We start from the raw sequence: 26,774 nt of genomic DNA on the forward strand, positions 1-26,774 counted from the left end.
GGGAGAGTGTGGGGAGCGAAGGCATTCTGCTGCTTCAGAATCAAGGTGTCTGTGACCTTCAGAGATGGCGTCCTCAGGGGGCTCCTGAGAAGAAAGAATGAACCAGGAGAGATGCACTGGTTGCCCCTTGGCGGGCCTCCCCCCATTCCTATAGCAGGCCTTAGCACCTCTTGCCTTAGTGTCTCCCCACTAGGTGAGAGACCCTGAGATGGTAGCTGTGTTTAACCTGTGAGTAGGAGTCGAACCCCTGCTGGTGAGTTTGCCTATGACTGGGGCAGGGCCCACAGCCAGCTCCGTGTCCAGGGGAGAATGGGAATAAGAGGCCTCGCTCAGTCAGCCCCACCTCCGCAGCATCGGCTTCTGGCCCAGCCCTCAGCTCGAGCATTCCATGCATTTCATTTGGGGCTGTGGGTACCCCAGAAACCCACCACCTCGGGAGGAGCCCCTTGCTTCCAGCCTGATCACTTTGGCTGGAAGTGGGAGTCCCTGGTCACCCCAGCCCTGCTGGTTGTCTTGGGGACTCACAGCTCTGGATATGGGATGGGCAGATTCCATACAGCCAGGAAACAGGGTCTCTGGGCAGGGACACGGGCGACTTGAGGACCTCAGAGCTCACCCTGTTGGGAATTAGCCTTAATTAGAATCACTCCTGGATTCTCTCATTCAGGCCACCCTGTCCTCCAGACAGCCAACTTTTTTTCCTTTTCCAATTTCAGACCATTTTACTCTTTCTTGTAATCATTCCTTCCCCCCTTCAAACCGTTGTATTGGGAGTTAATTTATACATTGTACATGCTATGCTTACATCATATGAAGCAGTGTTTCACAATCTCTACCACAGTCAGTTGGAAAGCCCTTTTTTTCTTCTTGAACTCCGTGATATTAGCTCCCGCGTGCCCCTCCCACCTCTCCTGCGCAGCCCTAAGGGCCTTTATTCCAGTCGCAGTCTCTATAGATTCACCTATCCTGGGTTTCATATTACCCCCCCCCCTAATACCCAGAAAGATACAGGATGGAGAGTCAAGAAGGCTCCCAACCATGACACAATACCACAGAGACAAACCCAATATGAACGTAAACAGCAAAAATGTGAAAAGCCAGATCAAGCACACATTGTATCAAAAGGGTGGTCAAATGACAAGGTTTCAACCGTATAAGTCTGACCGATCATTCTAATCTACGGGTGTCGCTTCTCCAATACTCTCAGACAGCAAGCTTTTGTTGAGAACCTAGTCTAGCCTGAGAATACAGGCATTTGCACAATGTAGACTCTATGTTCAATAATAACAATACCTGGAAATATCTTATTAAAGCTTGGAGCAAGCAGTTCGCAGTTGGTTGTGCACCCCAAAGTGGATGGTCCAAACCCACACGACTGCCTCATGGAAGCCAAGGCCCGGCAGCCCGCTCTCGTGTAGCCAGCAGCTGGGGAAAGCCAGGGACACAGGGCCCATTCAACAGCCGGAATCTACTGGTCGGCAGCTAACCCCACCACAGCCACCCTGCCGGGGGCCGTTTTCAGCCTTTTCTAGGCACCAACTCCTGTCTGCCAAGCATGCTCTGGGGCAGGTGTTCTCCTTCCCATTCCCAGAGGAGTCCGCTGAGCGCCACAGAGTGACGAGGCAGAGGTGGAAGGGGTATGCGGTTGTTCCGCTCCAGAGTTAACGCTGACTCAGTGCATTCAATGCTTGCCCAGGGACTCCGGGCTGAGAAGTAACCAGACGAAGTGGAGGAGGAAGGATGAGCGGAGGGTCAGACGTGGCTGGGCATGAGGCAGACAGGGAGACAGAGTCTCCCGGAAGGGAGGTCTAATAGCACTGTTGTTGTATGACCTGGAGTCATGGTGACCTCAGCAGGGAGGGGCCCTCAAATGACTCCTCCGAATCCCAAGAGAGCCCAGCCTGGGAGAGTGCTCTCCTCAGACATTTTGGAACCTGATCCCCTTGGATACATTTTAAGAGTAGGAGCGGGGGGGGGATCTTGTCACTGAATCATGCATGGGCTCCGCTCAGTCTGTTCCGAGGTCACGCGAGTCTCTGCCCAGCATTAGTTGAAGGCATTTTTCCCGCTAGTGTCCCCGGGTCGCCTGCATGGCTGTGCAAGGCTCTGAGTCATATCTGCTTGGGAGTTAATTTCCTAATGAATTTGGACAAACAGATGAACCTTGCCTCCTTTCTGTTTGCATTTGGATGAGATGGAGAGACGTGCCTCTCAATTTGATTTTCAAATAAGAGATGAAAACGTTGTCTCCTTCCTTTGCCCTTGCAGCCCATCCAAGCAATCTGGCACTGGGTGGGGGGTGCCGCTGCAGGGCCCCTGTTGGTCTCCCCAGACTTTCCATCAGCCCTCCTCTTCCCTTCTTTGCCTGGGCAGCTGGCATCCTCCACATCTGTGAGCTCGTTGCGCGATGGTGGCACGTGTGGTGTTATCTTGTTGGAAGTCATGGTGCCATCATTTCAAATACCAACAGGGTTGATGAAGGAAGACAGATTTTAGCCATGTTTACAGTCAGAGAGAGATGCAGAAGAAAGGCCTGGGGATCTACCGGAAGATGAACACTGTAGGCACTGACATCATAGAGTGGCTGCAACAATGGACTCACGCATACTAACCAGTGGTCGTGGAGATGCTGCAGGCCTGGGCAGTGATTTCTTCTTGGCTGCATTGGGTTGCTATGAGTTGGAGTCAACTCAATGGCAGCTGTAATAACCAGCTCCTCTGGTCTAAACAGTATACTCTAGAGCTTCCGCGCATGGGCTTTGCTGCCATGTTTCTTCTATCTAAACGGGTGTGTGATCCTGAGCAAATGGCTTCAATCCTTAGTCTTTCCTTCCTCTGGGAAATGGGTGCGCTAACTCTGCTTCCCTGTAGAGTAGCCACGTGGGTTAAGCACACGAACACACGGGCAGTCTTGTCAGCGCTGCACGCAAGCTGGCTGCGATGAGAATCGCTGGTGCCCGTTGGAGCGACAGACGCGAAACAAATCACAAATCAATGCAACACAAGGGGAAGCGTAAGGCCTGTAAGTCAAGTGGATTAAGATCAAGCTGTGAGTGAACAATCGATGGATCTGAAGAGACTTCTTCCCCCCAATAACAATGTTCCAAGCGTCACTAAATAAATCATATAGGAGTACATTTTCTTTGTAGAGGAAAAAAAAAGTCCAACAGGAGACACATTTGAGAGGAAGCCCACATCTTCTTCGATCTCCTGCTCCCCACAAGAAACCAGGGTTAGCACTTCCGGCCGTTCTGTCCAGACTGTTAGCTCTTCGTTGTCACTTGTGTAAACCAAGCACACTGTTGTCAAGTCGATTTTGACTCAATGAAACCCTCCAGGACAGAGCAATGCTGCCCAGTGGGGCCTCCAGGCCCCACAAGCCACAGCCTCCTCTTTCTCTTCCAGGGCAGCTAACACTTCTCTTGCAGTTAACGCTCCTAACGGTCCTCTCTCATTTAGCAGCTGAGCGCTTGACCACTGCGCCATATGCACCCTGCTCACATACCTGGCTCGGTTTCTGTTTGCTTACTTGTTGTTGTTTTAACACAAAAATACTGTATGCATCTCTCTGTACCTACTTTTTTCATTGAGATATATCACAAAAGCATATCAAAATGGTACAGTTTTGAAGACTCTGCTTCACAGTTTTCTATTACAGATCAAAGTAGCCATTCATCTCTGGGTAGACATCTCCACCTGTGGCTGAGGCAAACAAACTGGGGCACACCTGGTGGTTTCACTGTAGGATGACCCCTTCCCGAGGGCCAACATCAGGGAACAGTCACTCACTCCCTGTCCCCAGATCGATGTCAATGCACAGAAACTCTATAGGGCAGGGTAGAACTGCCCCTGCAGGTTTCCAAGACTGGAATTTCTTAAAGGAGTAGAATGCCTTGTTTGTCTCCTGCAGAGCAGCTGGTGGTATCTAACTGTTGACCTTGAAGTTAATAGCCCAACTCATAACCAGTAAGCCATTGGGACTCCCTACCTCAAGGAAAGATCCAGTTAGAGGTTTTCATAGACCCTGTCACAGAGTCCTCCACGTGCTCTTCTTTGGCTGTGCAGGGGGACATCAGTTTAGGGCATGCCTCGGTGCTCACACGATTCTCAGAGATGAGTTGAATTTCCTGGTCAAACCTTTTCCCCAATGTCCCAATGTCTTTAGAGTCCCCATTTATCTTCACCTCAGGGTTTGCTTTTCAGAATCCTGGAGCTGGATCTGACTGTCCGAGATGAAGATGGGAACATCCTGGACCCTGATAAGACCAGTGTCATCAGCCTGTTCCATGCACACGAGGAAGCAACCGATAAAATCACCGAGCGAATCAAGGAAGAATTGGTGAGCTTTGTTAAACAGGGGTTGGCCAAGCAAGCCAGGCATTTAGCATGCCGTTAACTTAAAACAATAGCCTAATTAACCAGACTGTATTTTGTTCATGGGGCCATCTGTCCTCTGACCTGAGATGATCAGTCACCACATTCATTTTACTGTGTTTGTGCACATAGGTCTGTAATTCACCCCACACCCATCCCACAGGTAGACAATGCCAGGACGGGAGCCATTCTCAGGGAGCTTTTATTGTCTAGGGAGGAGGAGAGGGGAAAGGCAGTTTAAAAGTAGATAAATAGAGGAGCACATTAATTCCAAATGGCGATACATTCCCCAAAGGCAGTAAACGAAGTTATGTGAGTCAGTGTGATGCCAAGAGCCACTTTAAAAGGCACAGCAGGGCTCCTGGGTGAGGCAAGTGGTACTAATGGAAAGGTTAGGGGTTCAAGGGTACCCAGCGGTGTCTTGGAAGAAAGACCTGCCAATCTACTCTTGGAAAAAGCAGCCGTGGTAAACCTTATGGAGCACAGTTGCCTTGAACAGGAATTGACTCATGGGCACCTGGCTTGGTTTTCAAAGGCTCCATCAAAAGGGGCCACTCTGAGGTCTGACATCTGAGCCGACACCTGGGTCATGGGATGGTGGCAGGCTCGGAGCGATTTACAGAGAGCGTGTTCTGGGCAGAGGGTATGCCTGCGTGCTGACTAGTGAAAGACCAGAGTTGCAGGTGGGTGCAGTGAGCCGTGGAGTAGGCAGACAACGATGGGGAGAGGGAGCCGGAGTCCACTCTAGAACCCGAGCATCATGGGACAGACTTAAGATGTTGTTTCAAGTGTGGTGGGGGAAGCCACCAAGGAATTCTAAAGACATGCTAACAGTCAATGCTTTTGATGTTGAGAAGCCACATTTAACCAGTGGAAACCCAGTTCCCATTGAGTCCCTTCTAACTGGCGGTGACCCTGTGCCCCAGAGCGCTGTCAGTGGCTGATGTGTTCAGAAATCCATCACCAGGCCTTCCTTCCAAGGTACCGTGGGGTGAACACAAACTCCCAGTCAAGCTCTTGACCCCTTGTATCACCCTAGGAAAGCCCAAAGGCACACTCCCTGCTTCAGATTACTTGATTGAAGTTTATGTTGCACACAGTAAAATTCACTTGTTTTAAGGCTACCGTTCAATGAATGTCAATAACATAGTGTTGGACGAAGTCCATGACATTGAGTCATTGGATTGCATCCGTTACGTTGGATCACTTCTCCGATTCCCAGGCCAGGAACCCCCTGGTTTGCTGGTGTTTGCCTTTTGCAGAATGTCATGCAAATGGGGTCACCCAGGGTGAGTCTTTTGTGTCTGACATCTCTCATGAAGCACGGTGTGTTTGAGGTTCCCGTTGTCATGTGGAGCAATACTTGGTTCCTTTGTATTGCCAATGGGGTGTTCCTTTGTATGGCTAGTCCCGGAACTCGTGATGGGCTTTGGTGTTGTTTGAAACTTGGGACTATATTATGCATCACTGCTATGAATATTTGCACGTAAAACTTGCAGTGGACATATGTATTCTGTGTGTGTGTATGTGCAGGCAATAATACTGAGCAGTGGGCTTGCTGGGACATATCGGAAGCATGTGTTTACCTTTCAAAGTCCTACCAGGCTGTCCCCCAGAATGGCTATCCTAGTTTGCAACCTCACCAGCAATGGATGAGAATTTCGGTTGCTCTACGTTCTTGCCACCACTTGCTATTGTCAATTTTGTCCCTGGGACCAGTGGAGTCGGTCTCGGGCGGGGTTGGCCTGAGGTTGCCCTGGCACTTTCCTGGCGAGGAGTGCTTTGCTCTGACTTGGAGTTGACTCCATGGCAGAGAGGTGAGTGAGGCCGAGCCTCTTTACACGGACTCACTGGCTGTTTATGGAGCGTCTGTGCAAGTGGTTTGCCAATACTCAATTGTCACGTGTTTAGTACTATTTTTAAGTTGTAAGAGTCCCTTGCATATTCCAGATGCGGACACTTTATCAGCTATGTTGGACAACTATATTCTCTCATCTGTGGCTTGCCTGTTCATCTTTGAATCTGTCTTAAAGAGCAAACATTTTTAATTCTGAAGAGACCCCATTATCCATCTTTTTCTTTTTGTTTATGGTTTGTGCTTCTATGACGTGAGCTTTTCTGAGGAAAGCAAGGTTTTGACGGCTGTTTTCCTCAGGAGAGAACATCCAGGCCGCAATGGCCACAACACCCCGGCCACAAAGGCCACAGTGACTCAATGGAGACTGCAGAAGCTTCTGTGGTCACGTCAATGGTAAAACCCACATCTCTGGGCTTGAATTTGCAGGCCACGCCCGATACCCTGCACCTGTCCTTCCCTCTGTCACCTGGAGTGGTTTCAGGCTAACGTTCTCCATCTTCCCCTCTCGTTGTCTCCACCCCTCAGTGCAAAGACCAGCCGGATTATGGCATGTATTCTCGCATCTCCTCCTCCCCGACCCACAGCCTCTACGTCTTTGTGAGGAACTTTGTCTGCAGAATCGGGGAAGACGCTGAGCTCTTCATGTCCCTCTATGACCCCAACAAACAGATGGTCATAAGGTACGTGTGTCCCATCTTACTGGGGCTCTGAACGGGATGAGTTAGAGTTGGTAGGGCACAGAGCATCTTTTGTTCCTTGTGGGGAGACATGCCCACCCAGAAGAAAAGCCCAGTCTAACAGATGGTGACAGCCATGTGTGAGGTGCAAGTATCACTTGCCACCTCAGCTTTTCCCCACACTCGAGGTATAGTCCGAGGGGGCTAGGTTTTGATTCTTGCATGCCAATCAGGCATAGAGAGGGTCAGACAGGGGTCGAGTAAACATACTGACCTCTCAGCTGGGAGTGGGGAAAGGAAGGGTGGAAACCACAGCCCCTCCCAGGTAGCTTCAGGCTCCACCTGTGGGTTCTGCACTCTGCCTCGGTTCACGTGCTGGCTCCACTGCCACTTACCTGTGGTTGCCTTTGGGCAGCTTACCACCTTTTACCTGTGGTTGACCTTGGGCAGCTTACCGTTGTCTCTTAGTATCCCGTTTGCATGACGTGAGTTCCAGCCTCCAACCTCATCAGACCGGAATGAGGAAAGTCCATGAAGCAGTCAACACAAGGACTGGCACATGGTCCATGGTGTTCTGTGTGGCACAGGCCTTTATTGATACTACTATTACTCATTTTTCTTGGGAATGGACGAAGTGAGAGAAATTTTTAATGGTCCTGCTTGAGGAACTCTTTCAGAATCTTCAGGGAGAAGACTAGTGTCCTGCCTCCCATCCCTGTAAACTTTCCACCCCCCGGCTCAACTTGTGGTTCAGGTCTCCATCCTTTCACGGGACCACTGCTTGTCTCTACAAGATATTTTAGAGTAATCCAACTCTATGTGGAGCAAACCATCAGAGAAGCTGAAAGACATGAAGAAGCGCACGGCTTGGAGGAAGGCTCATTAACCACCTGTGATATGCTGATAACAGAACCTTGCTTGCTGAAAGTGAGGAGGTTTGAAGTACTCTGGTAAAGATCAAGGATTGCAGCCCTCAGTGTGGATTACAACTCAATGTAAAACAAAAACAAAAACCCAATCCTCACCACTGGATATCAGTAGCTGGCATTATGATAAATGGAGCGAAGGTTGAAGTTGTCAAGGATTTTGTCTTGCTTGTATCCACAATCAATGCTCATGGAAATAGCAGTCAAGAAATCAGATGACACCTTCCATGGGCGAAGTCTGTGACCCACCACCTCTTTAATGTCTTAAAGCAAGGACATGCCTGAGAGAACGAAGGGGTGCCTGACCCCAGCCACAGAGTTTTCTTTTTTTCAATGACAGTTTTATTAGTACTTCATCCACATGCCATGCAATTCCATAATTCAATCCTATCAAGAAGAGTTGTACAATTGTCCACTGGCACAGATAGGAACTGGAAACACAGGGAATTCAGGACAGATGATCCCTTCAGGACCATTGGTGAGAGTGGCCATACTGGGAGGGTGGAGGGAAGGTGAGGGAGAAAGGGGGAACAGATTACAAGAATCTACATGTAACCTCCTCCCTGGGGGACAGACAGCGGAAAAGTGGGTGAAGGGAGATGTCGGATGGTGTAAGATATGACAAAATAATAATAATTTATAAATTATCGAGGGTTCATGGGGGAGGGAGGAGGGAGGAGAAAACGAGGAGCTGATAACAAGGGCTCAAGTTGAAAGAAAATGGTTTGAGAATGATGATGGCAACATATGTACAAATATGTTTGACACAATGGATGTATGTAATGGATTGTGATAAGAGTTGCATGAGTTTCCAATAAAATGATTTAAAAAAAGAAAAAAAAAGAGTTGTACAAGTGTCACCATATTCAATTCCAGAACACTTTCTTCTTCCTAGTACTCATGATGATTGATGTCATTCTATATATATTTTTTCTAACAGTGGTAAAAATATATGCAACAAACATTCTCCAATTTCACAACTTCCACTTGTATAATTCAGTGCCACAGATCAAATCATGGCCTTCATGTAATCCAGCAATGATTGAAACCCAAGCCATGGCATTTTCAACATCCACCTCATAGGCATGTGAAGGTTGGACATTGAATAAGGAGGATGGAAGACGAATCGATGGTGCTAGAAAAGAATACTGGAAGTACCATGGACTGCTAAAAAACCGTGAAATGTGTCTTGGAAGTAGTACAGCAGAATGCTCCTTAGAGGCAAAGATGGCAAGACTTTGTCTCACCAACTTTCGACATGTTGTCAGGAGAGACCAGTCCCTGGAGATGAACATCAAGCTTGGTAAAGCAGAGGGGCAGCAGAGAAGAGGAGGGCCCTTAATGAGATGGACTGATACCGTGGCTGCGACAGTGGGCTCAAACAGAAGAACAGTTGTGAAGATGGAGCAGGGCCACCCAGTGCTTCATTCTATTGAGCACAGGCTCACCGTGAGCCAGAATCAGCTCAACAGCTGCTGCCAACAACAGCATGATCCCCTGGGTGAGGCCACTGAATGGAGGCCCATGAGAAAGGAGGCCCATGGGAATGGAGTGGAGCCTTCCCCTCTGTGTCTCTGGAGAAAACGAGCCATCGATGTGCTCCTAGCAAGAGTTCATGCGCATTACCCTCATGAATAATGGTCCTTCAGTGAGAACATGATGGTTCCACTGGAGACTTGATGAAACATGGAGGCGCTGTCTGCCTAAGATGCCTCTACTGAGGTCACTGTGTGAGCTCATTCAGTCCTCATTACTCCGTGCTATTTGGATGAGTGAAATGAGGGCCAGGGATGCAAAGTGACTGCCCCAAAGTCACATACATTTATTAAATGGTGGAGCTGATTTATAGCAGGTTCAGCTGCCTCCAAAGACTGCTTTCTCGCTTTAATCTGATGCCAAGGATGGAACTGTAGCTGATATCCCACGTGGCTCTGGCTGGACTGTCAGCACTGTTATGGTGGAAATCTATTCTTGATGGCTAACCTAAATCTCCAGTATTAAAATTTAAACCGAATTCATTAGTCTAGGTCTCAGCAGATGCTAAGAACCGGTGGTCCTGGGTACTTAGACAGCACCCCACCCTGAGATAGTTATGCCGCACAACCCCCCTTCCTGCTCACTGCTCTCAGGGAAACTGTGGGGAAAGATTCTGAAAACATTCAGAGGACCCTCCCTGCCTCTCCAGATACACGAGGGCTGCTCTTGGCAGCACCGACAGGGGCGCCTGGCCCATTTAGGTGATGGATGGTCCAGCCCCAGCCTTGCTGGGGGAGGTGGTGGATCAGTGAGACAGCTGCTCTAGTCCCTGAAGTGCCACATCAGATGACATGCTCCGTGGGGCATGCCTGAGTGGAGGTTCTGAAAGCAGCAGAGACTGGGTAGTCCTGGGTTGGGGGCAGGGGAGGAGGATAGGACTAGGCGGAAGACATGAGGACAGTAAGAGGAGAGGGGAGGGGAGAAGAGGCATGGCCCAGGAGAGGGGAGAAGATTTTTAAGCACTCCCTGAATCAGCCTGACCCGGAATAGCTTCTTGATGGTGGAGGAATCATGAGCCCTACCTGGCCTAGCCAGGGCAGACGGACAGTGAGCCCCGGAGTGGGCAGGGAGAATTTGGTTGGGATAGACCTTTCAATGTTGGGCTGAATTACGCTTAGATCCTCATCAGGTCCCTGAAGAGATTTGGATTGGGAAATGTAAGGAAATGGTTGCCAGAAACACACTAGCCAAAGCTCAGGCGTCAGGCCAGTGGCAAGGCTTTGTGTAAAGAGCTGGGGTTACTTGGGAGAGCCCGCATTCTCCCGAGGGGGGTCACCCTGGAGGAGGCCTCACCTGGATGATGGCCTGGAGGGCAGGCCTTCACGTGCTGCTGTACAAGGTTCCTGAGCAGGGATGGATGGTCCAGGTTGGTCCTCAAAATTGTTTCCTTAGATGTGATTGCGTTTCCTATAGAAGGAAATCACCGGTGCTTGCTGTTTAGACCTGGTCAGCTGGGCCACGAAGGGGCATGCTCCATCGGCAGGAAAAGCTCAGGCAGCACCCACCCAGGTGTGTCCCTGTGCACAACACAGCAGTCGTCTGTGGGAAAGAATGAGTTTGCTGGCTCTCCCACATGCTTCTGGCTGGAGCTTTGGTTCTAACTAAAATGTTTTGATCATACTGGGAAAAAAAACAAACCAAACCGAACAAACAGAAAGCAATACATTTGGCTGGGTTGTGTTTTAAGCTTCGGCTAACCCAGGCCTGTGCTCCTGCTCCTCATGGTTGTGGTTCCGTGTGCCCTGCCCTTGGCTCGGATGGCTCCCAGTCACCTCCCAGGGGGGAATGCAGAGCAAAGGAAGAGACACCAGAGAGAGCAAAGATCCACCCAGGAGACCGTGGCCTGCCTGGGACTCCTCTGACTTCTCTTCTGATGGCCTCCTGTCTGTCATGGTTTTAAGCTTTAATTTGCTTTTTCTGAACACAAGATCATGAGCATTTATTAAGCACCACCAATATGCTCCTAGATAGCATGGGCTACCAAGTTACTCAACTCAATCCACTGCACCAAGTTCATTCTCAGAAACCTTGGTGCTAGCCTACTCCATCTTCCTGGTGCACCTGATTTGGTGACTTTGAACCACCCGGGGCGGAGCATGGTTGCTAAGAGAGACAAGATGGGAAACAATCATATGTGGGAATTGCAGGGCTGCCTGCCAGTGGGTTTCTGTTATTCTTAGAATCAAGGCCCAAATCTAACAAGACAGATGAGATCTGGCCTCCTCCTCTGGTTCTTTCTCTCCTCTCTATCTTCTTGGATCAGTTTTTCTGATGTGTCAGCCTCTTCCTGCCTCAGAGACTGCCCGTGCGTCTGCTTTGCCTTTCCTGATTTCTTTTCCGGACGGGTTTTCTTTCCATGTGAGAGGCTCAGCAAAGACTTCCCGAGCCCGCCCCTGTCAGCCCCTTCTGCTGTACATCCTGACCACACCCCGCAGGTCTCCTGTGCAGTTGCAACTAAGTGTATACTGGATGGGCTGAGGCCCCATGCGCAGTCTCATGCCAGCGAGACGCTCCTCTTAAGGAGAGACAGTCCTGAATTCCAGTTAGTTTTAAATCACTGCGGTCTTTGTGCAGTCTCTTAATGAAATGGGGAAGGAGAGTAGAGTACATCCTTTATGACCAGAGACAACCCAGTACAATGTCCCCACTGACTCCAGCTTTACCCTCTTAAAACCCTCTGTGGCCAAGACAGCCAATCTTCAAAACGACTAAGCAGCTGCACTGGAATGGGCCCAGCAGATAGGGACGGGAAGAAGTTTGCATGCAAACCTGCAGAAGTCCCTTGTCCCGGTAGAATGTGACTGCTTGTCCAGCGTGTGCCTCCCTGACAAGACCAGGACCCCTGGGGGGAGGGCTCTGGTCTGCCCCAAACACTACTGTCTCCCCAGCAGCAAGGATGGCGTTGGGCACAGAGGAGATACTCGGTGACTAGACCTGAAACGGACACTGGGTCCCGGGGAATAACACTCTGCTGCTCTTCTTCCCACAGCGAGAACTACTTGGTGCGATGGGGCAGCAGGGGCTTCCCCAAGGAGATCGAGATGCTGAACAACCTGAAAGTGGTCTTCACGGTGAGTGTGCACTGGCTTCTTGTTGCCACGGTTCATGCGCAGAGAAGATGTGGACTTGGACATGAAGCTGGTCAGTCGGTTGGTCAGGCTGGAACGTGGCTCTGGTGCAGACCTGAGTTCTGGGCTTTGTTCTGAGAAATAAGAGCTCTTGGGTGATGCACTTGGCTGCTCAGTAAGGTTGAAGGTCAGAACCCACCCTGGTGATTTACTCCTGAAACATCAGCCCTTGCAAACCACTGGGAGTACAATTCGACCCCGAAACCCAGGAAGTTGCCATGTGTCAGAATCATCGTGAAGGCAACTGGGTATTTCTTGCCCAGGCCCTTGTACCCACTCTCTCTCCTCTCTTCCTTCCTCCTTCATTGTCTCTTCCTTTGGCACACACTCCTGTGTACCCAGGGAGCACAGACCTCCCACTGTCAAACTGAGCACCTGCCTCGTTTAGCAACTCGCCCTCCCAGCTGAATGGGTGAGTGCATCTCCTGTGATTTGTCTGGTTGATTCATGGTTTAACTAGGCTACCCGTTCTTTGGTTCAGGTCTTTCTGAAAACCTTTTGTAAATACATCAGAAAAAAATAAGATCTTCCTGGAACATTTCCTGCCTTGGAAAATTGGATACTGTTGAACGTAATTGAGTCATAGATGACTAAAGATCGTAAGGGTCCTTGGGATCATCTTTCTAAATACCAAGACTCTTAGGGCAAGACTTCATGTGTGGAAACATCGTAATCAATTGTTATCTGCATGATGAATTTCTGAGCATGGACCTGGCTTTTTGCCTCGGAACAAAAGACATAGAAGAGAAGGAGGAAAGTTGTACTCTGGAGCAGAGACCCTCTCCTCGCCTTGTTTCCATGCAGCTGTGTTAGGACGGGAGTCTGGGCTGAACAAACAGTTCACAGTTGAAGCTGCAAATAAAAAGGTTGGAACCTGGAGTCTAGACCAGCTGTTGAGGACCCCAGGGGGCAGTTTGACTCAGGTGCACGTGGTGGCCTCTGTTGGAACGGACCCCATGACAACTGGTCTTTACTGGTGTGAAGAGGGTGATCCCATGGAACCGGAGGATCTTGGGGTTGCCTGCACTCTCCTTTGCAGCTGGTGTTGCTGTTTGGTGCCATCAAGTTGGTTCCGACCCTTAGCGACCCGACATACAACAGAAGGATCCACTGCGCATGCCTGGGCCATGGTCACTGTCATCCCTTGGGGGTCGTAGATCTTTCATGACATTGCCACTGCCTTGCCTGCCTTTTCAGCGGGAAAATTGCAGAGGAGAAGCCTGCAGGTATTTGGGCATTGAACAAACCGATGGGTTTGATCCAGTGGTGACTGGCATGCCAGATTAACCTACCTTGCTCTACAATCATTTTCCAGTTACAGCCCATTAAGTGCAATGTCGTATGTTATGTCGCAATTAGATTGGAGTGGAGCTGATTTATTTTGTTTGTTGTTTCCTTAAAAAAAAAATGGGCCAGAGGCATGGAATAGGATCATAGGTCCTAGTCGCTTAGACTAAGTTTTCTTGGCAGATATAGATGTGCCTCTGCTCTGTTTATCTATTATTAGTTGAAGGAGGAGCCTATTTATTTCCTTGATAAATAGGGAAGTCTTGTGGGGCTTCCTGATTAAACCAGGAGACAGATGTTCCACCAGTGAGAGGGGGACGGGGAATCAATCAGTGGTTCATTTTGCAGAGAATCAATTCATGTTGTAAACATGAGGGAAAAGGCACCAGGAAATTTGTGTCCCACAGTATCAATGAGACCGTGTTTCTGCCCTCATGGAATTCTGCCTCTCTCACCACCTCTGCTTTCCCGAGAAAATGAACTTCAGAGTTTTACTTGGGTGAATCAATAGGCTGACACTTCCCTCTGTCAATATTGTAGAGGTAGGTGGATAGATAGATAGATAGATAGATAGATAGATAGATAGATAGATAGACAGGTAAATGCTGTATAGTTATGGAGAGAGGGATAGAGGGAGATATATAGATAGATAGATGGGTAGATAGGTAGGTACACAGATAGATGCTCTATAGGTATGGAGGGAGGGAGGGAGATATGTAGATAGATAGATGTTACAGAGGTAGACAGTTGACATTGAGTCAACTCTGACTCAAGGTGACATGAGTCCAGCATATATCCAACAGAACAAAATGTTGCCAGTCTTGCACTATCTTCACTCTCAGGAGCATGTTCAAGTTCGCCACTGTGGCTAATTTGCCAATCCATCTAATTGAGGACCTCCTTTTCTTCACCAAACATGAAGTCCTCCTCCAGGCTTGATCCCTCTTGACGACATATTCAAGGCAAGTGGGTCTCACCGTGTTCTACAGTGAGCTACACAATTTCATTGTCTAATGTTCAGAAGTAGATTGGTAGTTTTTCTTCCTAGTCTACCTGAGTCTGGAAGTTCAGCGGGAACCTGTCCACCAGTGCGATCCTGCTAGAGCTTTAACTACTAGTGGCAACGTGACTTTCAGCATCTCAGAAGCATGCAAATCACCACAGTGGAACAAACTAAGGGATGGGTGGTGGGTGGAAATGATGTACGTCTTCATCTAAAGAACAGGTTGGTCATCATCTCCAGATCTCCAGATGGGGTTGTCGCTGATTTTATTTACTTACAAAAGATCTCCTGAGTACCTGCTGTGGGAAAGTACCTGTGCTAGGGATCTAGTCTTAGCTGGGGAGCTGTTTGTTCCCATGGCATGATGGTGGGAGAGGTTCTAATAGTAAACAAACAAATACACAAGGGAAGTGTCATAAAGCAAAGCAACCCATGCAGCGCAGATGATTAACAGAGGATGATGCGGTGGCATTGGCCTGGGGAACTACTGTCAGTGGGGTGTTGAGGTGACGGTTCAGTTGGGGATGAGCTATGGCTTCGCAGGCCTGAGCCTCCCAGGCCTTATTTCTCTCTGCTCTGGAGGTCAGCTTTCTCTAGTCTCTTTGTTGGGGGCAGGCTTCCAGCTCTGGGCCAAGGAGCAGGCATGTGGGTCGGGCTGAAGGTTGACTTCTGCTCAGTCTGCTTTATAAATGTTCATTCTCCTGGTTTCCTTCCCAGAGGAGGAAACCAACATATACCACATGATCCTACAAGACTTAGCCCAGTTTGGGAGTTGCTGCTAACATAAGGGAAACACTCCTGAACAATAATAACAGAAGCTGATAAATTAACAGAAGTCCTTGCACGGAGTGAAGGTGAATGCGTTCACCATTAACCAGATAGTTGGAGGTTTAATTCCACCCGAGGACCCTCAGAAGAAAAGTCCAGTAATCTACTTCTGAACAACATCCTTTATAGAAAACCCCATGAAACACACGATGCTCACGGGGGTACTGTGAGTTGGAATCAACTCAAAACAGCTGGTTTTGACTTGCTAAAATCAAGGGGCCCTTGCTCACGGGGGTACTGTGAGTTGGAATCAACTCAAAACAGCTGGTTTTGACTTGCTAAAATCAAGGGGCCCTTGTTCCATCCCCCCTGCCTGAGCTTCCTCACCATGTTCAGTTTTATAAAGTCAAAGTGGAGATGACTGTGAGGCACCCGGCCTTGAAGGACAATTCTGAATGAGAACTGACCATTTACACACCCGCCAGAGAAGGAGATATCCTCAAGTACTTTACTGTGGCCTATATGCCGTACCTGGATTCTGTGATACCAGAGAACCTCTGCTAGGCTATCTCTTTAACAGTCTGATCTTTTCATTCAAGGGAATCAAACTTTCCCGGAGAAGAGCAGTGACTTGATGGCTTATCAAGGTGACTTGTGAAGGACTCAGTGGCACTGGAATACCACTGAAAGAAATATGATGGAGGCTGAAAAAATATGACCAGTGCCAAGGGGGAGGAGAGGACCCCTTGGTGGCATAGTGGGTTATGAATTGGCCTGCTAACCACAAGATCAGTAGTTCAAACCCATGAGCCGTTCCTTGGGAGAAAGAGGAGGCTTTCTCTTTCTCTAAAGAGTTCTAGCCTGAGAAGCACACAGGGACACTCCTACCTATAGGGCCGTTGTGAGTCAGAATGGACTAGATGGCAGCGAGGTGGTTTTGTATGGGAAGGGGCCAAGAGAGAAACAGCCATGGATGGAGGGAGATGGTTCTATATGAAGCAGGGCTTGGGCTTTTTACAGATGTAAAGGATGTGTTTGGCTGGACTGGGGAATGAAAGGTGCGATTTGAGGTGGAGGTGTGTGGGGGTACTGGGGGGGGTGGCTTAGAAGAAAGCGCTTCAGCTGAATAGTTTGAAAGTGGGCATTCTGTGTTTGTGGCGCTATAAAGAAATCTTTGCGACAAAAATAGAGCACTTACATTCAGAGAATAGTGGGGGATCCATTGGGGAGACCAGCTGGAAATATATTATGTCGAGGACCTCGCCGGTCAGCCGGGGAGGATTAGCTCTAATAGGGAGAAAAGGGCTATTAAAAGTTGTTGGGTGGAGGGGAGAGGGATTAAATAATGGAGGTGACCTTGAAGGCGAGCTCAGTGGCAGATTTCAGGATGGATCGGCAGGAGGAGTAGGGTGGGCCAGAAAGGAGGCTGTTCCAGCCATCTGGATGTGAAATACTTGGGGTCTCAAACTCAAATGCCCACTGGCTAAAGTGGGCTTGGGCATGAGTGGGAAGTGGGTGGTGGACTTTCTCCACCAGAAAGTCCACTCTTTTTTTTTTCCTTCCCTCCCCTTCCCGCTCTGCCTGGCCATCAGTGAGATTTGGAGACAGCAGAAATAGATGGCTGGTAAGAACTGGTAAGAGGGCAGCCCCAGTGTTTTCCCCCAGAGTCTGCATAGCCTCTACCCCCACTCGGAGCAGCCACATGAGGGGGTGGGGAAAGCGCTGCTCTGCCTGGGCACAGGCTCTGGGGCGAACGGATCGCCTGTGCCTGCACCTGCATGGGGATTCACTTGGAGGAGCCGCATCCCGAGGGAACCCTGCTCTGATGCTGCCAACGTGCCCAAATGTGCCTTTCCCAGCGGCCACTGAGGCTTTTCCGTTTGAGCAGGGCAGCCTGATGATGGGGCAGCCAGGGTGGGCTTCCCTCCTGCCTGCCTGCCTACCTATCTGCTGGGGAGGCAGACGCTGGCGGCAGTTCTGTTTGTGGTCTTTGGCTCCCTGCCCAGTGCTGATCCCAACAGAAACCCTGGCCCGGGGAAGCCCAGCGCCTCCCTTGCGTCTCAGTTGCTCTATCTGTAAAGCAGGGGGTGGAATCATAGCACCGGCTTCAGAGGGTTGTGAGGGACCCCAGAGTCGGGTGGAGTTTGAACCACTTACCTCAGGGCTAGACAGTGCTGCTCCCCACAGGGCTCCATGTCACCTCTGGGGTCTTTGTCCTGTCCACCTGGAAGTTGGGAGAGACCACATGACTAGCTTTGGTGAAGGAATGCAAATGTAGGCGATGCACGCCTCTTCTGAGTTGAAGCTGTAAGAGTCGGTAGATCATAAATCGTGTGCCGGGTCCTCTTGCCTTGAGAGTACGGAGGCCTGTCTAGTGGAGAGAGATGCTGGTGATTCCAAGTGACTATGATGGCCAGAGCCCCTGACCTGCTGCATCGGACCGATGGTGCGAAGGAGAAAGGGAAGCCAACCTGCCGCTGTGTGATGCATTTGAGATTTGGGGCAGCTTGCTACCCGAAGAAGTCCACCCTGAATGGTGTGCTCATGTTAAGTGCATATACAGAGCAGGACTACTCTCTCTCCCCTTCCGTTGCCTTCTGTCTTGGAGGTGCCAGGCACAGCAGCCATGACGGAGCCATCTGTGTGGATCTCAGCTCCCTGCCCTGCCCCCAGACCCCCACCGTGTGCAGGGTACAGCTGTCTTCTGGAGGGCTTTCTGGGCTGTCACCTTTCAACTGCAGATCGCCACCCTTATCTTCTTTCTTTCTTTAAAAAATTTATGTTATTGGGGCTCTTACAACTCTTATCACAATCCATCCATCCACCCATTGTGTGAAGCACATCTGTACATATGTTGCCATCATCATTCTCAAAACATTTTCGTTCTACTTGAGCCCTTGGTATCAGCTCATTTGCTCCACTTCCCCCCACTTCATGAACCCTTGATAATTTATAATTTTTTTTATGTCTTACACCAACTGCTGTCTCCCTTCACCTACTTTTCTGTTCGCCCCCCAGTGGTGTCAATCATTGTGATGGACTCCCCTTCTTTCTCCCCACCTTCCCTTTACCCTCCTGGTATTGCTACTCTCATTATTGGTCCCGAGGGGGTTATCTGTCCTGGAGTCCCTGTGTTTTGAGCTCTTATCTGTACCCATGTACATGCTCTTGTCTAGCCGTATTTGTAAGGTAGAATTGGGGTCATGATGGGGGTGAGTATCAAAGAACGAGAGGAAAGTTGTGCGTTTCATCGGTGCTACACTGCAGCCTGACTGGCTCCTCTCTTCCTTGTGACCCTTCCATGAGGGAATGTACAATTGTCTACAGATGGGCTTTGGGTCTCTACTGTGCCCTCCCCCTCATCTTGCAATCCACTTACCACCAAGTGAGTTTAATCAATCTGCTCATTTTTAAAATTTAGAAGTGATTAGTTTTAGAACCCACAGTACTTGAATGATCTAATTAGCATAAGAAAGAAAATCTTTCCTCTAAATAAGATGATATCCACAGGTATAAGAGTCTGCCCCCCCTCAACATGCACACACATTTTTTGGGGGGATGGGGTGGAACTTCAATCCATAATATGCCCAAATAATTGATCTTCCATCTCCACCCTGCCTCTTCATAGTTTGTGATAGAATGACTGAGATGGAATGCCAGAGTCCTACCTGAATTCTCTTCCCAAAGCCACTGTTCTCTGTGAACTGGGTGACCCCTCGGCTTCCTTCCTCTCGGGGATCGAGTGTAAGGCTGAGTCGTGTAGATACGGACTAAGCATGTGCCCCCGGGGTCTGTTCTTCCTGGGCTTTTTCGGCTCCTTCTGCAAACATCGGGCATCCTATGGGCTGGTCTGGGGACTTCTCATAGACCTTTTCACGTCTTGTCTACAGGATCTTGGCAACAAAGACCTCAACAGGGATAAAATTTACTTGATTTGCCAAATCGTTCGAGTTGGGAAGATGGATCTGAAGGACAGCAACACCAAGAAATGCACGCAGGGGCTGCGGCGGCCCTTCGGGGTGGCAGGTGAGCAGCCCCTTCGACGTCACGTGGCTGAATAGGAATGATCCCTTCTTCCCCGCTGCCCTTTCTGCCCCCTCCAAAAGAATGTATGCTAGGCAGGCCCCAATACTGACATGTCGGTGTCTAGATCAAGATCAGAGGTGACCAAGTCCACATTTAGGACGGGCGACGAAGGACGGATGGGGCTCTTGCTCCTGGCAGCAGAGCCCAGGACACGGGGCGTTGGAGTGGTTGGTGCCTCCGCTCCGGTGGGGTTCAGGGTGGGGATGGGGGTGAGGGCGAGCTGCGGGAGAGGACGCGCAATACAGGCAGGATCTAATTAGGAAGAGCAGATCATTTTACCAACAAGAGATCCAAGACGGGAAATGCAGTTACACAGATTGAGTCACCCGCCACCCCGCTGCATCCTAGATGGAAAGGGACATTTGCGGCTGGACGTGACCTGATGCCGAGAGCGCTGGATACGTCCACGCATTGGCGGCAGCGCCGTCCTCCGCTTCCCGCAGACTCGGCCTCAGGGTTTCTGAATTCTGAATCTCCGTCCTTCTTGTCTCGCTTTCTGCCGGTGCTTGTCTTCTAGCGTCACCTGCGCTATTACTGCCTAATAAATTTTCCTTTAATTAAACCACTTTGTTTATCCTAAAGTACATTTCCACGCTAAAAAGACAATTTAAGTAGCGTTTAAAACACCACTCAGATATGCCAGCTTTCATCTTTTTATTAAAACATAAATTTTTAATCAGGTACCATTTATAATCCCCCCCACCATATCCAAGCCCAGTGCTTGACATGCTTCCCTTGCAGGAAACCGCGGTTTCTGTCCTCAGAAAGCAGCTGGCTTTTCGACTTGTCCCCTGGCGCTCTGGGCACACCGGGGTAGTGGGGACCTTTGCACTGACTGAGCTAGCTGGTGCTTTTAGCCGGCATAGGCACTAGCCAGCTAGGTGATCAGAATCAGATAAACGTGGAATTTAGGAAGCCTCTGCTCTTCCGGAATGTTCTGCATCTGGAGCAGGGTGTTCCTGACACGAAGTGCTCCTGTTAAGGCGCCAAGCACCTCCAACTGGGTCTGTCTCCAGCTAGGTTCCAAATTCTCCTTCAGCTTTAGGGCACGGAAATCTGACTGAAACTGGCCAATGCCAGACATTTTCCCAAAGGGTAAATTACTACAGGCATAGCTGGATGCAGAAGTTAAAACCTCGCTCGCTCTCCATCTTCACGCCAATGGTTTCTTGCTGACATCTCAAGAAGGCTGTCCAGGTAGCTTGCATTCTACCGGCTTAGCCACCCAGTGGAGGGAGGGTGCCCTTCCCATTAATTCCAGCCAAAGCTCCAGAATAGAGATGGTGTGTTCATTAGGAGAGGCCGTTCTCTAATTGGCCAGGCTGGGTCCTGTGCAATGTGTCCACTCCAACCACTGGTCCAAGAGGGCCTGCTAGGCAGAGAGAATGGATTCTCTTCCGGATCAAATAACAATTTCTCCCCCTTCTCTGTACTCCTTCACTCCCCTCTCTAGGCAGATGGAGCCAGGGGTGGGTTATCACATATGAACTGTTAATGGTGCCCTGGCCGGTGCCTAGAATTTTGACTCTGTTGTCTCGTTCCTCTTCTCTGGCCCCACTCTAGTGCAGCAGTTCTTCATTGTGGATTTATGGGCCTTCAGTGACTGATCTAAGGAGAAGCTTCTTCAGATCCAGGACCTCTTTGGAATTGTAGGATTCAAGGGGTCATAAAATTATGTGCCTGTGGATATGAGCAAGCTTATGAAAAGAGAGGATGACTCCTGAAGGGATCATTGCACTTGTGTTTTGTAGGCACTGTAGATATTCCATATATATGAGAGGACTTCAAAAGTTCATGGGAAAATGGCCTTGAAAGATGATGGGATTTTTCCATGAATTTTTTGGAAGCCCACTCATGTGTGTCAAATGCAAACTAATTGCCTGATTCTGTTGTCTCTGCTCGGTCTTTTTCCATTTGGTCTCCAGTGGAACCAGCAGGCTCTCAAATGCTTTGCTGTCCGTCCTGGTGACCTCCAAGGTTCCTTTGCCCAAACGATGTTTGTGCTGAGCCCTCATTGCCTATTACTGTCCACTGATGCCTTGCTTGACTTTGTAGGCTTAGCTGATGTCTGAGCAACCCTGGCCCCCCCCTCACCCTGCAGTTAGCTCATCTCCACTGTTAGCTCTTCTGGCAGGGAGGAGAGTTGAACCTATTGATTCTTTCTCTCTTTCCAGTTATGGATATAACAGACATCATCAAAGGGAAAGCAGAGAGTGATGAAGAGAAGCAACACTTTATTCCGTTCCACCCGTAAGAGATTGTCCATGTCTTTCCATTCTCTTAAACCATACGTTTTCTACCATGCAAGGTGAACTGGTTCCCTGAGCAGATGATGTCAAGGTGGGGCCTCTGAAGAGGTGGGAGAGATGAGAATGATGGATTCAGTGCCAACCAATTGTTCACACATTTCTTCATCAACTGATATTTATTCAAAAGACTTATTGAAGGCCTGGTAGGGGACTGGGCACTATACTGGCCTGCGAGAGTAAAGTGCTGAAGCAAGTGCATATTGTCCTGCCTTCATGGTGTTTATAGTTTAGGTCAGGGATGCAGCTGGTAACAAACAAAAATCAATGAATTACTTATGAGAAGAGCTAAGCCTCTACAAGTGAATCTTAATCTGGCCTAGAAATACCCATGACTTGCCAGGAGGGCAAGAAGGGAGGTAAAATAGCTTTTCCATCCTCTGCAAGAAAGTGGAAACCTCAGTTTGAGAACACCGTTATGATTGTATTACGTTACAGACAGTCCAAGGAGGATGGTGTTTCGACATTAATAATGAAACCAGAGTTACAGATTATGATATTGGTGATACTAGTTAGGATATGTGCAAAACACTTAACTGGAACAGTAAACTCTCCTCAGCAAACATATTTTGAAGGCTTGGGATCTATCTATCTATTTATCTATCTATCTGTCTCTATATATCTATCAATGTATGTATTCATTTGTTTTCAAGAGTCTTTCTACAGTATATAGATTGGCCTCTATTTCAGCATTGGCATTACCAGATGTCCTAGTCTTATTGTTTTGTGAGGAGCTGTGCCATTGATCTTGCTCTCTGAGCTGGCCTTGGCAGGCTGCCTTTTCGCTTAAGGAATGTGGGGGTGGGGAACTCCCTGGATCACCTTGAACTAAAAGTTGGTGGCCCCTGAAGATACCATGTGAGTATTTTGTACCTCCTTTTCCTTGCCAGGGTCACAGCGGAGAATGACTTTCTACACAGCCTGTTGGGCAAAGTCACAGCCTCCAAAGGAGACAGCGGAGGACAAGGTACAGTGTCAATTGGCAGCAAGGGCTAAGTCTATTCCTCAGCAAATAAAGCAAAATCCTGAACTTGGGGGACCTGAGCTTTCCATCCAGGTAGAGGTTGCAAAGAATGAGTGTACGTGCCTGGGAAGATGGAGACCTGAAGCAACAGGAAGCATGCCCCAGTGTACTCCAGGAAGAGAAGAATAGATGCTTCCTGAGTACCTACTCCATACCCGGCACTTTAATGTGTGATTTTGCTCTTCTTGCTGTCTGATGAGAAATGGCAAATCTAAGCAGTTGCCTTCAAGCCAAGTTTTTTTTCCCTCAACAGTTTTATTGGCATATAATTCACCTATCACACAATTTCATAGTTCAATCACATCAAGAAGAGTTGTACAATTATCACCACCATCAGGTTTAAGTCATCAAGTCAGTTCAGATCCAGGGTGACCTCACGTACGTCAGAAGAGAACTATGCTCCGTAGGATTTTCTGAAGGTTGATGTCGAGAGTTTTCTTCCGGGGGGCCTCTGGGTGGACACAAACCACCCACCTCTCTATAGTGACTGCGTACATTACCCTTTGCATCATCCAGGGATCCCGAGATAGATCACGTCATTCTCCTTTTACAAAAGCTGTGTTTAGAGAGGTGGAATCAGTTGATGGAAGTTAGCATGCCTGGAATGAGCCCTGGTGGGGTCCTGGATGATATGTGGGCTGCTAACGACAAAGCCAGCTATTCAAACCGTGAGAGATTCTTTGGGGGGAAAGATGGGGCTTTGTGCTTCTGGAAAGATTGACAGCTGAACACCACCAGGGCAGCTCCATTCTGTCCTATCGGGTCGCTATGACTCAGTATGGACTTGAAGGTAAGTTAGTTTGGTTTCAAGTCTGTGACACAGCTGGCAGAAGCAGGCACACCTGATACCACCTCTGAGATGTCTCACTCCAGAGCGCTGTTTTCTACTTTCCATCCTGCCCACATCTGATTTACTGCCTCATCCCCCAGTGTCTCAGCCTCCAGTGGTCTCCTCTAGGAAGGGAGACGAAAGGAGGACTGGGGGGTTGAGGCAGAGAGAATAATTGGAAGAAATTGGATCTTCATCTGAACATTCCCTTCCAGGACTCTGGGTGACCATGAAGATGTTGGTGGGTGACATTGTTCAGATCCGTAAGGACTATCCACACCTGGTGGACAGGACCACTGTGGTGGCCAGGAAGCTGGGATTCCCAGAGATCATCATGCCAGGTGAGAGACAGCAGCCTGACCCTTCCTTTTTGTTGCAGGTTGTTGTCAGGTGCCATCGAGTTGGTTCCAACCCATAACGACCTTGTGCACCACAGAATGACACACTGCCCAGCCTGCACCATGCTCACAACCATCCCTGCGCTTGAGCCCATTGCTGCAGCCACTGTGTCAGCCCATCTCCTTGAGGGTTTTCCTTTTGTGTACCGCCCCTCTGCTTTAGAGAACATGATGCCCATCTCCATGGACTGATCTCTCCTGATCTCTCCGGACAACATGTCCAAAGTACAAGAAGTCTCTCCATCCTTGCATTCACGAAGCCCCCTGCTTTCAAGACAGATCTGGTTGTCTTTTAGGGGCCGTAGTACTTTCAGCACCGCCATTCAAACGTATCCATTCTTTTTCTGCCTTCTGTATTCCATGTCCGACTTTCATATGCATATGAGGCTATTGAAAATACTATGCCTGGCTCAGGTGCACCTTAATCCTCAAAGTAGCATTCTTGCTTTTCAGTACTCTTAAGAGCAGGGGCAACTGGTTTAATTTGTTTTTTGTTTGTTTGTTTTAAAGCAGCAAATCCAAACTTTCCTATTGTCTTTCTCTATTTCTCTTCCTGAAGGTAATCACTGAAAATTAACTTGGCAAATCTCTTCTATGCAGACATATAATAAACATAAATCACACATCAGTGTAGACCCAGGTGTTTCCTCCCGCCCTGCTCCTCCAACTAATGGGATCTCATTTCATATACTTTTTACTCCATTACTTTATGTGCTTTAGATGGTGTTCTTCGGGTTGCTTTATCACTTAATAATTTATCCTGGGCATCATTTCTGTTTTACTACATGCAGAACAAGTGCATTCCTTCTGGGGGAATACTGTCATTTCCTTAAATTTAAAAATATGGCTTATTACCAAAGGAACCCAAGCTCATTGTAAAAGGCTTAAGTCATGTGGAAAGGTATAACAGTAAAATGTTAAAAGCTCCCTCAATCCCAATCCCCCAAATGGTTCTCTCCAGAAGTAGCCACTCTGATTAACATTTTCCCAAGGAGTGTGCATGGAAAGCAAAAGGGACGGGACTACCCAGAAACGTCTCTCTGGGCCGGAAGCCTAGGCCTCAAACTTCTGTTCATGGTTTCCCCTCTCTTTCGGGAGTGGTGTGGTGGCCCTCTGTGGGTGTGTCCAGCCATTTATTGCCATTCATGCCATGAATACAGGCCACGCCTCCTGACTGGAGACTTGCATTCTTTGTGCAGGTCCTGTCCTGCTGGGACTCTCAGTGCTTGGCTGCTCTCCCTCCCCCTCCCCTGAATCTTGGCGATCCCCTGCAGCTCCGCCCTGTCCCGTGCTCCTAGGACGCATGGATCACCTCTCCATTCTGTTTGCGCACAGTCAAGTGTCTGTGGCTGCGATGAGGCGGCCTGCTTGGTATTCAAGGGCCAAGTTCAATTCCATTGGAGCTTTCCTTTCCTCTCCCAGAAGGTGTCACTAGAGGATGAAAATTAAATGATTTTAATATCCAGAGAGACGCAGTCCATTTAGAACCCCCTTCGTTTTGTAACCGATTTCCTAGGGTTCCCTCCTTCCCTTGCCGCTCACCCCGTAAAAATTCATTCTCCAAACTCCCCCGACTTTCATTTCAGTCCCAGAAATGAAGGGGGGGCTCTCCCTCACCCAACCAGTTCATCAATGCCTCCCTCGTGCTGTAACTCCTGCCTCCTTGTCTCTCTCCCGCCTCAGGGGATGTCAGGAACGACATCTACATTACCCTCGTACAAGGTGACTTCGACAAGTACAACAAGACCACGCAGAGGAACGTGGAAGTGATCCTGTGCGTGTGTGCGGAGGATGGCAAAACACTGCCCGTAAGGGACCCAGCTGCTGCTTCTGGGGACGGGACCATCGGTGTGGGGGCTTCTGCTCATACAGAGTGGGTTCTCCAGCTGGAGTTCTGCTCTCTGAGGACCAGGTGGCCTTGGGCCTGCTGCTGATTGAGCTCGCCGACGCCTTGTAAGCTCGGTTAGCACCGTGTCCCGTAATCGGACGGCAGGCTGTGATTTCTTTACACCTAAGTACTTTTCTGATGCCCATTCCCGCCACTCATGGCCCTTTGCCACAGTTCTCTAAGGAACCAGAACCAGTTCGGTAGAGGGATGGCTACGTAGACGGGAAGCATTTATTTTAAGGAATTGATTGGCTCGTGTCATTGTGAGGGGCTCAAACAAAGCTTAAACTCACTACCATCAAGTAGATGCCAACACAGAGCAACACGACAGGGCAGGCTAGAACTGCCCCTGTGCGTTTCCCAAACTGTCACTCTTCACAGGAGTAGACAGTCTCAGCTCTCTCCTGCGGAGCTGCGGGTGGTTTTGAATCGCTGACCTTGCAGTTAGCAGCCCAATGCATAAGCACGATGCCACCGGGGCTCCTTGTGAGGGTGAGCTCCCAATCTGTAGGTCAGGGCTGGAGACTCCTGTAAGTTCGTGTCCCCAGGTGGGGACGTGAAGAGTGGTGGTGATGGTGACCGTGGTTCTGTCCCACCGTCTATTGAGAGTCTGGAGGCAGAATTTACTCTAGAGATGGAAGCTCTGTTTGCTTTGAAAGACGTCAATTGATTGGCTGAGGCCCACC

General features: G+C 49.1%; 1 protein-coding gene across 1 annotated transcript in view; it reads left to right on the forward strand.

Moving 5' to 3' along the window:
• Window positions 1-26,774, forward strand: part of DOCK2 (dedicator of cytokinesis 2) — a 522,265-nt gene that overhangs the window by 33,548 nt on the left and 461,943 nt on the right. Inside the window, exons 8-15 of the mRNA XM_075542723.1 lie at window positions 4,204-4,339; window positions 6,758-6,912; window positions 12,361-12,442; window positions 19,448-19,583; window positions 21,818-21,893; window positions 22,840-22,916; window positions 24,018-24,143; window positions 25,884-26,008. Coding sequence (XP_075398838.1) covers window positions 4,204-4,339; window positions 6,758-6,912; window positions 12,361-12,442; window positions 19,448-19,583; window positions 21,818-21,893; window positions 22,840-22,916; window positions 24,018-24,143; window positions 25,884-26,008 — 913 coding nt within the window. The remainder of the gene's footprint in view (window positions 1-4,203; window positions 4,340-6,757; window positions 6,913-12,360; window positions 12,443-19,447; window positions 19,584-21,817; window positions 21,894-22,839; window positions 22,917-24,017; window positions 24,144-25,883; window positions 26,009-26,774) is intronic.

This window comes from Tenrec ecaudatus, chromosome 2 (genome assembly GCF_050624435.1).
Source record: "Tenrec ecaudatus isolate mTenEca1 chromosome 2, mTenEca1.hap1, whole genome shotgun sequence".
Classification (NCBI taxonomy): domain Eukaryota; kingdom Metazoa; phylum Chordata; class Mammalia; order Afrosoricida; family Tenrecidae; genus Tenrec; species Tenrec ecaudatus.